This window comes from Phaethon aethereus (assembly GCF_964289735.1).
Source record: "Phaethon aethereus genome assembly, chromosome: 6".
Lineage (NCBI taxonomy): Eukaryota > Metazoa > Chordata > Aves > Phaethontiformes > Phaethontidae > Phaethon > Phaethon aethereus.
This window is the reverse complement of record NC_138580.1, coordinates 4992177-5004754: the sequence shown is the minus strand read 5'-3', so window position 1 is coordinate 5004754 and position 12578 is coordinate 4992177. Positions and strand designations below refer to the sequence as shown.

The window sequence follows — 12578 nt, the reverse complement described above, 5'->3', positions numbered from 1 at the left end:
TGTAGAACAATTTCCTCACAGCCTGAAATTTGGTAGTGGTTCAAAGTCAAAAGGCCAGGTCTAGTCTTATTCAAATGATATAATGAACAGTCTTCAAATCTAAATCTCCCTTGGGGAGATGCTGTTTACTTTTTTTTTAATGTTAGAAAGGGAAAAAAAAAAGAAGAAGAAGAAAATGTATGCTTTTCTTTGATTACTAAAAACATTGAATCCTTTTAACCCCTTCATATGGGTCATCTGAGAAATGAACTTCCTTGCTTCCTTCTTTTGCTGGAGGTTAATTTACTAAAGGGTAGGCAGAGAAGAGCAAAAATACCAGAATTAATAATCACAAAATTATTTTCAGCATATTTTAAAAGTCTCTTTTTAAGCATATACACTTACAGCTTAACCACCTAAAACGTATCTCCGGTTTTCACCCTTCCCGAGATCTTTCTGGAGCACAGACGAGGGGCCCGATCCCAGCTCCCGACAGCAATGCCAAGGGCGCCGTTCGCAGTGACCATAGTGAGGGTGCATTTGAGACCTTTGGTGGGAATTCTCTCTGGGGAAAACGGGCAACAGCTGAGTACATGTGACAGGATACGGCCCCGACTTTGCGATTGTTCTGGGACGGTTCAGCATCTTAATTTTCATATAAGGTGAAATCTGAAAAATGCTTTGCCACCTCACCCCCGTGCATCCTCCAACCTGCCACAGGCTTCCTCTGTCCCAAATCACCGTCCATCCCCAGGTCCTCAACCGACATGGCAGTTTGGAGAACACGGGTGAGGACCAGAGGGTTGCCAATGGAAGCCCGTCCTCGGCACGGGCGGTGGGGGCAAGAGGTGGCTCTCGGGGAGAGTGAAGCAGGGATTTCAGGAGCTGTCAATGGTGCCTTGTCATGCTTCCACCACTTCACACAACAAAAATAAGCAGTGATGGGCCACCACTGTGGTAGGGCAAAACGCTACTGCTAAGTCACCTCTTTGGCCGAAAAAGACTGGGGGAAAATACTCATACACAGAATAAACAAGATTCCTGATTTCAAAACCAGGCATAATCACACACCGGTACGTTCAAGAAATTAAATTAAATTAGAAATAGCGACCCTATGGATACTGCTTCTCTATCGGAAGACAATTTTTGAAAGTGTGAGCAACTATTTATGTTTCTGTGGAAAGGAGTGCAGGTCAAGCATCGTAGCGCAGTCTCTCTGCTGGCTTTAACTGCTGTTGGGGAGGTGCGTTACGGCCTCGAGTTGTGCATTTGCAGAGAAAATATCACACCGTCCAGATGCTCAAGTCTGCTCTTTCTGTGCAGAAAACCCGGCACAAGGCGGTGACAGTGTATGAAATACCACGAAAGCGCTCGGCATATTTTTCCAAGGCTTGGTAGAAGTTAGCCGCGAAGCGCAATCATTGCAGTCGTGATCAGAGACTAACCATTAGCTATCGAAGTCCTAAGTCTAATTAACCCCCAAAATTGACTGACAAAGAGCATTCCTCTTTTATGCCGCCTAACTGGTCGTATGTACGCTGGGCATGCGGTACCTAAGTCAGATGCCGCTTTGTTATAATTAGGGCAGCAAATTTTGTTTTCTGTTTGGTACTTGCTGTTACATATTGCATGTAATGTATGGCACTGTTAAGGGAAAAAAATTGGAGTCAAAGTGCCTGGAAAGTTAGGTCTGCTCTGTAGCACTGTGAGATTGTTGACATCTGCCGAGGTTGGAGAGCTCAGTAAGCAGGAAATGGGGTGTCACTCTGAGTGGTAGTTTACCATTATCCTGGCATCCTAATGAAGTGTCTGCAGTGCACAGAGCTTCTGGATGGCATCTTAACGCACGGCTAAGCAAAAGCACTTCTCTCCTTGTCACTGTCATCCATCTGCCTGCACCCTACTGTAGCCAATGGGATGGAACCATGCTACAATGTGCTATAAGCCATTTAGAGTTGCACATTGCATAATCAGTCCCATCAAATATGTAAAAAATGACTATTATTGGTTATTTCCCTCAAACTCCGGCACCTGGAGTTTGATGCATTAAAGTTTAACTTTTGTAAGTGCTGCTTTTTCCCATTAATTCCACATATATTTTTGTTAAATGGGACCGAGTTGCAAACTCGTTGTCTTGGGTCTTGCTAATGGATCGCAAAAGTTGTATGAATATTCATTGCAAACTCCACTTTATATCACATAGGATGAATTCATCAATTGCCCATATAGTGAGGTTTCACGCAATCCTCATTTTCTTTCGCAACATCTATTTCTGAGGCATGAATAAAAAGTAAAATCAATTCAGATCACAAATTGGTTATTTTCCTTATAGCAAACATTAGTTAGTTTGAATGGTTCTTATAGATTTTTTTTTAAAAAACAAGAATATATTTTGCAATGTATCTGCACGAGACGATTGCTATAGTGTACTGCAAGTGATTAAAATTGGGACTTTATGTTGCATACAGTAGCATTAAAACACCCTGACGTTAAAAGTGATACAAATAACTTATCTATATATTTATACATAAAAAAATGTCTATTTTAGCCAGCGTGACTTCCAGAATATAAAGACTTACCAAATGAAAGCAGAGTTTTGGGCAGTTAACATCTCTGAAAAAGAAAATCAAGCCAACAGAGCACTCTCTTTTAAGCAAGTTTTCATTCCCTGATAACACCAAAGCTATCAAGGACTGGGGTTAAGCGTTCTGTGACAGGATGAGCTTCTAAAATGGGCAAGAGCAAGATGAATTGGCTAAGTCGGGTGTTTATTTATACAAACAAGAGGGCAGAACATAATTTAGTTGCATCAGGAATTTTTCACAGACATTAAAACTATAGCAAACATAACAGCGGGGATGCTTGCACAGCAGCACAGTGGGGAAGCTCACAGAGCGTCTGCCCACACTACGGCTGGCTGTAGCCAGCGCCATAAGTCTCACAATTTCATTAGCACTCGAAAATCCACCTAAACCACTCAGTTCTGATTAAAACAAAACAAAACAAAACAAATCACGCAAAAATAAAACAAACCAAAAAAGCCCCAGACAAGACCTGCCTTTCTCTCTGCAGCTGAATCAGTCGCAAATTGTTGGAAAAACTCTTGGCAAACAGATTTTGCTGTAGCAACAGTGTGTGACGTTTTAACCACAGCAGAAATCTTATCCAAAAACACAAAACAAGGTGAGAAGAGCCATGTAAGAAAATCAGAGAAAACCACGCCTAGAAAACAACAACAACAAACCATAGATTAGGTGGCAGATCAATAGTTTGATATTTTGTGCAGAATCATAAATCACTTTTTTTCAGCAGTTCAGCTGCGAGGCTTGAAAGCATAAAAAGAAACCGTGGCTCCTGGCAAAATTAGGCATTAACGTGAGCCATAAATGCCATTTAACACTAAACATGCACAAGCCACTGAAATGCCTGGTAAAGGGAAATGGGCGCTATAGGAAAACTATACAAAGTAAGTTGGACATGAATAATGCAGCAGGTCTGAGGAGGGTCACGGGTCAGACTCCAGTACCTTACAAAATAATGAATGCACGTCAGGTTGGAGACATGCATCCCTTCCCAGCAAACGTGAGTTACTGGAGGGAAACCCGGGACTTCCTGTTCTGAAACAAAAAGCGGCTTGTTGTAAACATCTACGTCCATTTAAAATTGATCATTAAACGAAAGATTTGGTGGGATTTGCTTAAGTATTCTTTATGGACGTGAATGCTAAAGGTTACTTTCTTCATTCATTTTTACCCAGCCACTGTTAACGTTACAAACACATCATGTTTTCTTCTGCGCTCGAATGTTTATCCAAAGCTCATTTACAAAAGAGCTTATATAATAGTAAGCAGGTTTTTTTAATGTATCCTTCATTTAAATATAAACGAGAGAGCATGTCCACAGTTTTTCTCTGTTAAGGGGAGCCAGCCCTATTTTTAAACACAGTAGCCCAAATTCTAAATATCTGTTCTATGAAAATACTACATGGAAAACCATCTCCGATTCACTTCGGAGTATCTTGATCTGCTGAAATTATCACTTACGTCTTCCATATTTTGCCCCCAAAATGCAAAAAGGATTGACCATTCTTTCATTCTTTATTTGATATATGTGGTTATGATAGCTCTTTTCCTTCAGAAATCTTCATAGGGAAATGAGAGTCTAACTTTCCAGAATGGGAAACTTTTCCCTAGATTTTCACCCATTTTCACAATAAAAAGTGTATAATGAAATATAATATTGTTTCATTTTGTCAAAGCTGGTCTGCTTCATCTCTTAGACTTAGCTGGAGAATTTAACAGCTGTTCAGAGTGTTTTCCTTCCTTCGCACCCTGTACTGCTAGGCTTCATAACACAGCGCAAGGAGGGGGACACCTTCTCCACGGCTACTTATACAAACCCATGTTTGAAGATTTCTTTCTTCCATTTAACTATGGTAAAGAGAAAACCTCAAAAAAAATTGCATTAAAAAATCTTCCTACTGAAGAAACTGAAAGGGGAGAATTTCTAGGAAAGTGGAACTCAGGTCTTTACAGAAAGCAAGCAAATAAATACATAGGTATTGCAAGCGAAACATAAGATCTTGCATCTGATCTGTTAAATATTCCATCAACAAGGTCAAGAGTAAAGACAAGTGCAGCCACAAAAAACGAAGCAAGAGTAAGCTTTGATAAAAAAAAAAAAAGAACAGTTTATACTCTTCAGCTTCTCAAGTGGAAAAACAAATTCTTTTATACTAGAGAAAAATCAAGCGTGTATATGGCGTTTAAAAAACCACCAATATCAACCATTTTAATGAAAGAGTATCCAATATTTTCATGGAACTATAAAAAGGAGCGAGACTAAGTGTTATGGCAAAAAGCCTGGGCTCAGCAGCTTTGTGTGGGAAATGGTGAAATGTGACTGTGATTTATAATGAGAAAAGGTATCTACAACATACAATTTTCTACCTAGCTGCAAATAATAATTCATAGTGATGTCCCTTCCAGATAAAATACCTTTGCAATGTAGGACTCATGTGGTAAAATGATCATGATAAATGTCAGACCAGTGCAGGTAACGGCTTTACAAACCATTAAGATTAGCTGGCTCTTTTTTTTTGATGATAACAGTAACCATGCTGTGACTCTATGTGGTAATAATATCTCAGTACTGATAAATGCCAGAGCCAGGCAGAGGTGTTTATCATTCCCAGTTCAGAAATGCTGACTAAAGTTACCACGTTGCCTGTTTTTTCTTCTTTTACAATAGACTAACAATTAACAAATAGACCGATTCATAAAACAATTTGATGCAAAATTTCTACAGGTTTTGTGCTTTAGTGCCTACCTACGTCCTAGGATCTCTTCTCCTGTATATTAGTACTGATGACTTTGCTACAGTAAGCCCTCAAATAAAGCTTTCTACCCTTGCTATTCTCTTGATAAATAATTTCTTTGTAAATTAATACTGCTCATTTCAGTTTATTTCTTTTACAAATACACCTTCTAGAGTGCAGCCTCTGTAAGGCAGCTGTTTCTGCAGGGAAGGTGGTTACCAGGCTGGCGTATGTGTTAATCAACACAGAGCAGACACGTTTCCTTCAAGAGAGCTCGATAAAGTTTCACTGTACAACATTTCCTGGCAAATGTTCTGCAATGGACAGTGAGACTTTCCTTCCATTGAGTCTTTCCCTGCCTCAGTGTTTCAATTCCACTCAAGTCCACTGAATCCTCAGGAGAAAACAGAATTAAAAAAATAATCTAGTTGAGAAGCTTTTTTTGAGAAGTTGCAGGACAGCCAGGGCAGCCCCAACCTAAATACAACTAATCCAGTACGATCATAGCATGTACGCACACCAAGCCACACAAATACAAAACCCACAGGATTTATACCCCCTTCCTCCAATAAATTCACTTCCGCTAATTTCATAGCATTTTCATTTGTAGCTTCAGTCATATGTCCACTGGACAGGTCATCCATAGGACAAAAATATACAGTATTAATGGCTGGTGGCAGAAAACAAGGGATGAGTGGTTGCAAGAGTGGGGGAGTTTGTGCTGTTCGGAAGTTAAGGCTCTGTATAGGTCAAACCAAAACAAGAGTAAAATACACAGAAAGTGTATTCTTCATTTGTGTGTAACTTCATTATCACTGTTATCAACTGCATGACTGTCTCTAGAATAAATCCATATGAAAGTTTGGGGTTTTTTTTTACTGGAAAATAATACCTATGCATTGACTACTTGGAGGTCTCATCTTTCATATCTATATAAAGGTTCAAATTAACAATATATTTATATATTCAATATTCAAATAAACAATATAGGTATATACATCTATATCGGTGTGTATAAAGTATTAATCCCAACAAGAATTATGAATATATGCTGAGGAAGGACTATTATCATAGTAATTTTAATTTTTAAATTCAGTTCGATTGCAGGAATTTTTTGCTTGAAACTTTTTTTCGGTGAAATCTGAATCAAGGCACGGATCACCATGTATGCTTATGCAGTAGCTACTGCAACTGGGATTCAATCCTGATTGAGATCTCTGCGTGCTAGTGTAATATGAATATTAAAAAGGAACATATAGGAAGAATGATAGGTGATAATTAAATCATAGATGATAAGATCAGAAAAGTATTCTCAGGTTATCTAGGGCATGTAACATGCAAGATGTTTTCCCTGCATCAGACCTACTGGCACCTTATCTAATCTGTTCCTAAACGAAAGCTCAGTTGTACATGACTTCCCTTTAGTTGCAAGATCTTATACGAATCAATGAAAATATCAGTCAAACCTCTCTCAAGAAACTATGAATCATGCTAAAACAGGAAGGTATATTTTAACAAAAAGGACAGCAATGTTGTTATCACCTCAGAAGAGAGATTAAAGCCCTTAGTACTGCATTCTTTATTACTAATTGTAAGTTTGAAATACAAATTGTTTCCTACAGAAACTACAACCGTGAGATGTTACAGGTATTAGAAAACAGCTACACTGGAATAGTTTCTCAAAATAATTGATCACCAGAAAGCACAACTAAAAAGAATAGCAAAACATTTTATATTTCACACATGATAGGGTGTAAAGTTAAGGATAGAGATTCATAAATGTAGTTGATTAAATTATGATGACAAAAAAAGGACAACAAGGCCTGCTTGGGAAGTGCATCCATCACAGAAGCTGCACCACCGGACAAATGTAATTCCAAAGTGGAATTCCACCTAAGATGTGGGTCCTTCACTATTTGGAGTTACTTTAGCTTAGGATGATGGTCTAATAGTCTAATAAAATAAGTGAGTAAGAATATAATTCTGTGAACCACAAGATTCTTCCTTAAGATTATGAGACAATTTCTAATCCTTGAAATTACTCTTGCTCTCTATTAAGACGACAGAAGGTATGATATATACTGTTTTTAACCATATGCTAGCGATGGCTTTTCTTGTTAAGGTACCAGATACAGTACTGGGTACAATAGTGTCCTAACACAGCACTCAAGTGGTTATTTTCTTTCTTTTTCCCCCCTTAGAAATCCAGGACAATGCCACTCGCATCAAATCCATAAGGAGCCTGGTAAAAAAACTCCCTAGACCAAACTATGACACAATGAAAATCCTCTTTGAGCATCTAAAGAAGTAAGTAGAACTGTGGTACTAACAGATCGGTAATTTTAAAAGGAATCAGTGTGTGGCGTCCAAATCCTATTGGAAATGTCATCCAAAATACTAAATATAATTATGTTCTTTGGCAAAACCAAGCATTATTTATGGTATCTATGTATATCCTATTTCTGAAAAAAATCAGTGTGTCTAAGCAAAAGCCCAGATTTTTCCTCTACGAGAAAGGAGAACAGTTCTGTTGCCTTCGACAGAGTCAGGCACGTTGGGATTACTATGCCATAGGTATATTGAATTGGGCAAAATTTAACATGTTCTAGTATTGCATTTTCCCAATTTGGTTTGACTTTCCCCAACAGTAGACCTTTGGATCACCGTATTTTCACCATTGAGATCTCTGCTGTTCAAACTCCTTTATTTATCTTGTGATACATTGAGGCACATAACGATAAAAATAACCTCACCCAAGAAAACACATCACGATCTCTCATACCTCACAAGGAAGCTGGTGACAACACAGAACATCTAAGAAATGCTGAGGAGAGATTCAGAAGTGCGTCTTTGCTCTCCTAATGCTGCTGAGATACCACAGAGGCAGAAAAATGACACTGTGAGGCTCCACCTTATCATTCCTCTGTGGCTTCTGCACTCATTGAGCTCCGCTTGCAAGAGATGTCAGCCCACAAAGTCAACCCAGGACCTCATGTTCACCTTGGGTTTTCTTCTCGTGTTTTGTGGCATTAACAATAAAAACGTACGTAGACCACGTGATCACTCGGAAACCAACTTGCCGCTGTTTGACTTGCAGAATGACTGGGCAGACGTGGCAGACCTCAAGACAGGGGCAGATGAAGGGCAGGATCCTGTTCCTCCCTTGGTGGCTGTCCTGCTGTTGGGACTAACCAGTGCCATTTTGTCCAGTCACTCTTCAGCCAAACTGCCCTTAAAATTTAAGGGACTAAGGATGCAGGGGCCCAGGGAGGCCCTGTGCACAGAGGAGTAGTTCATCCCAGGAGTAATATAATGACCCCAGCGAGTGGGTAATAAAGACTCGAAATAAAAGACTACTCTGAGCTTGTGACAAATGATGCCTTTACACCGATCATTTGCGCCGCATTCTCCTGGCATATACATACGAGAGATGTAGATCCTTCATCTCACTCTGCAGCTTCCAGCTGAAACCGCCAAGTCCATATAGTCATGGGAATGTCCCCGTTTCATTAAGCATGTAAAGATTTTAAGCAGTCCATAAACTGCCTGAGCCTGGCCTGGAAAAAAAAGAGGTTTCTATGTATTCATCTGATGTACTGTGTGCGCACATTCCCTCCTTCAGCAGGTTATCTAGAGAAGGATGATAATTTATTACTGTCAATTGAAGAATAATAAGGGAAATTATTTCCTGGGAAGAACCTGAGCGCAAGAAGTAGGTACGCGCTGTCAGCACAGATATGCCGTATACAAAATTTACTGCACCATACGTGGCATTGATCTTAACCTCAAAAAAGTTTTGTTACCATGTCTTAGGGGAGAGATATCAGGTATATACAATAAGTCTTTGATCTCATAGTTAAATCACTTGATTGAGACTCAGGAGACATGGCTTCAGTTCTCGGCTTTGACCGGATGTTCTGGGTGACCTTGGGTAAATCACTTAATCTCTCTGTGCCTTGGTTTCTTGTTTACAAAATGATGATAATACTTCCTTTGTCTGCCTTGGCTTTTTAGACCATAATCTGTTCAGGACAGCAATAGTTTCCTGCTGTGTATGTGTAGAATAACTGGCAAAACTGGACCAAGACGGGTGTTTTTTGGAGAAAAGAAAATAAAAGGGAAAAAAACCCACATTAAAACACAGACAATAAAATACCAATACTTTGTAATGCATATGCACACACTACTGGGCTTGACTACAACTCCATAGATACAGAAGTACCTAAATTAGCACATGCTCTTACCTTTCGCTGCAGAAAGCATGGGGAAGCTAGAGGTATACTGATGTCATATACAGTGGCGCAGAGTGATGCAAGGCAGGGAGATGCGATATTTGAGCCATTCGGGGGCCTGAGCATTACGTGAGCAATCGCCTGAGTCTCTCTGAAGAACGTCAGCCTTCTCTGCCACACAAACACATCCTCAGGGCGGGATAGGGCTGTTCCATAAGCTTTGCTCCATTGATATGGAAGCAACAGTAGAATAGATACCGAAAACACCAAAAAACAGATAAAAACTGGTACGTTCTCTTGAACTTGAAAGACAGGGGCCAGTCTGAAGGGCCCCATGGCTCCGTAAATGAGAATAGAGAAGCATACATACATTTTTAGTAATGACGTGATGTTTACATTATGTGAATATAGGCAATGTGTGTTTGTTTAAACTAACCTAGGAAACAAGATGTTTGCAGAGGTTACAAAACATAGAATTATATCACTTTTAGGGACACTCATCAGAAGAGAGGTGCCAATGTGCACAATGTACCAACCTCGCCGCTGGCTTGCACCTTGCACCATCCTCCTCAGTCACAGGGTTTTCTCAGTGAGAATCACAGGAGGGTCAAAAGTTTCCAGTTAGTTGAAAAAAATAAACTGTTTTGATTTGAGGCATAGTATTGCAATTTCTGTATTTGCTGGTGGAGAAGGCTGTTCTTGTCCAACGTCGAGCTGACCTTCAAGAAGTTTCTGATGAGGACAAGATGACAGACCACAGTTACGCTGCTTCTGAGGCATTCCCCTCTTTCTCCTACCCCTTTCTTTCCTCTCTGTCAGACAAATAGAAGAACAGGGCTATGCAGACCTGGGCCATGGGACATATGTCTCACTGACACGCAGGAGCTCAGCACGAGAAGCCAACCTTCGCCCAGAAGGCTACGGTTATGCTAAATGCCCGATGGCAGCAAGGCTGCACTGTGGTTTCATTCTGCAGCGATCCAGTCTGCAGGAGTGGGTGCAGATCAAGCCCAAATAACAATGTGAAACGCACTTTGAAGAAAGGAAAGGTCCTTCTTCAAAACCCAGGCAAAGCAGCTGATGAGAAAGGCCTGGCAGCAGGGATTAACACCAGTGCCATATATCTTTCTTAAACCAAGCCCTCTGATGTTGCAAGAAGTCACAGTGGAGCATATGAAGCCCACAGGAGAGGGATTAAAAGCAAAGCTTGGGCTTGCAGTACCTGTTCTTTTAATTTTTTTGTGTTTGATGTGGGGGGGAAAAACCCCACCAGTGGCCCCTATTCATCTTTGCATGAAATACATTTTACTGCTCATAAGGAGAAGAGGCAAAATATGGGGCTGAACAGACATACCGCATAGCTCTTGCCAGTCTAATACCATAAGAAATTGTTCTATTAGGGCTTGTACTGAAAATAATTGAGCACAACTACTATTAGGCTTTTCATATCTCTTCCTGAAGATGAGCAAATCAAACAAATACAATTTATACATTGAAGAAACACCAAAACCCAACCTGAGCAGGGATTTTCCCAAATAAAGAGCTACTGAAAAGAGCCTGTTCTACTTGAACACGTTTAGAGAATATTTGCTTGCCATATATACATATATATAGCCCATATACTGCTGTTCCATACATTTGTAAAAGCAGTATCCCAGTTCCTTAGGACTCCACTCTTTCCTGTTGCTTATTTACAAGTGCATTTTACTCCCAGAGTGAGCTAATTGCAGGTACCAGATAAAATTGATGTACCTTTCTGGTCCTATTTTGCAGGCATGCACAGGACACCAAATGATGCAGAAACCTTGTATTGACTGTCTGCACAAATGTGAACAGAGAGCAACCAGTCCCTATCTGATAAATCATCATTTGTACCAAATAATTTACTCAAAAAACTCTAATTCAAGTGAGGCAGAAGGAGCATTTCACATTTTAAGAATCCCACAGTATTTTAGAATCAGTACCTAACCTGCTTTCACAGCAACATCTTTGAGGCAGATATTACACGCCCGTCGGGAAACTGAGGCACAAGAAGTTCAAATGGCTTAAAGACTCAGTCTAAGCCAGCAATATAATCTAAAAATCTGGAGGGTTGGTTTTTTTTGCACGGAAGCTTCTGCAGCAATGGCAAAGTACTCTTTCGTCCCTAAGGCAAAACGCAGTATGGGAGAGGAGCACCCTGGCTGGATCCCCTGCACCGTGCTCCGAGCTGGCGAGGGCGGACGCCGCTCTGCTCCAGAAGCCATGTGCCTGCATTAGACAGCACTGTGCCTGAGCTAATAAGCTGTGCTTATTAATGTTAAATTAATGAATCTCAGCCTGCTCTGCTTATTAGGTTGAGATCCGTGCCACCGCAAGGCAGCTCTGCTACTCCCAGACCCAAGCTGTCTCACATCTGACCAGGCTGGAGCACAGGGCAGCCAAGCTCGAGCCGTCTTTACCCATCCATGTAGACCCCCCTGCGAAGGGATGTATTACAGACAAACCCCCTCTCCCTGCTTGTTATTTTCCGGCACAAAGGCAGGATAATACATGTTATTTACAAAAGTATAAAATGGATGTTGAAATAATTAAATGGGAAGACGGGGGCCAGCCTGATGCTACCAGCCCTCTCCCTTACGTGGAAAGCACTGAACCCAGATGCCCAACTGTGGAAGATATTCTTCCAGCAGCAGCATCTGCCTCCTTGGCAGGCACTTCAGGCAAGTTGTCTGGGGAGCTCTGCAGTTGCCTCTTGGTTTATCACGTGGAGCTGTTACGATGGCCTATCTGGCTGCCTTGTCCAGGCAGAAGCCAATTCCTTTTGATTCACCTTTGAGTCCAAGAAACTCCATTTTTTTGCTCCATTTTTCCTGTACGGTACATAGCACAGCGAGAGGTTTTCAGATGCCATCCAGGCTTCCTGCTCTTTCAGGGAGAGAATGATGATTTCTTTTCGGACTGCCTTCCCCCCTGCCCAAATTCTTTATTCTTACTAGTAATTATTTGCATCAATTTAACTGGAAATAAGCTCCTCATCAAGAGTAGAACTTTTGTTCCAAGATGAACCG

At 40.7% G+C, this 12578-nt stretch overlaps 1 protein-coding gene across 1 annotated transcript in view; it reads left to right on the top strand.

The window, feature by feature from the left end:
- The window catches only part of ARHGAP15 (Rho GTPase activating protein 15), a gene marked incomplete at its 3' end in the record, with an annotated part of 312226 nt that overhangs the window by 281908 nt on the left and 17740 nt on the right, over nucleotides 1-12578 (top strand). Inside the window, exon 12 of the mRNA XM_082001330.1 lies at nucleotides 7498-7603. Within this exon, the coding sequence (XP_081857456.1) occupies nucleotides 7498-7603 (106 nt within the window). The remainder of the gene's footprint in view (nucleotides 1-7497; nucleotides 7604-12578) is intronic.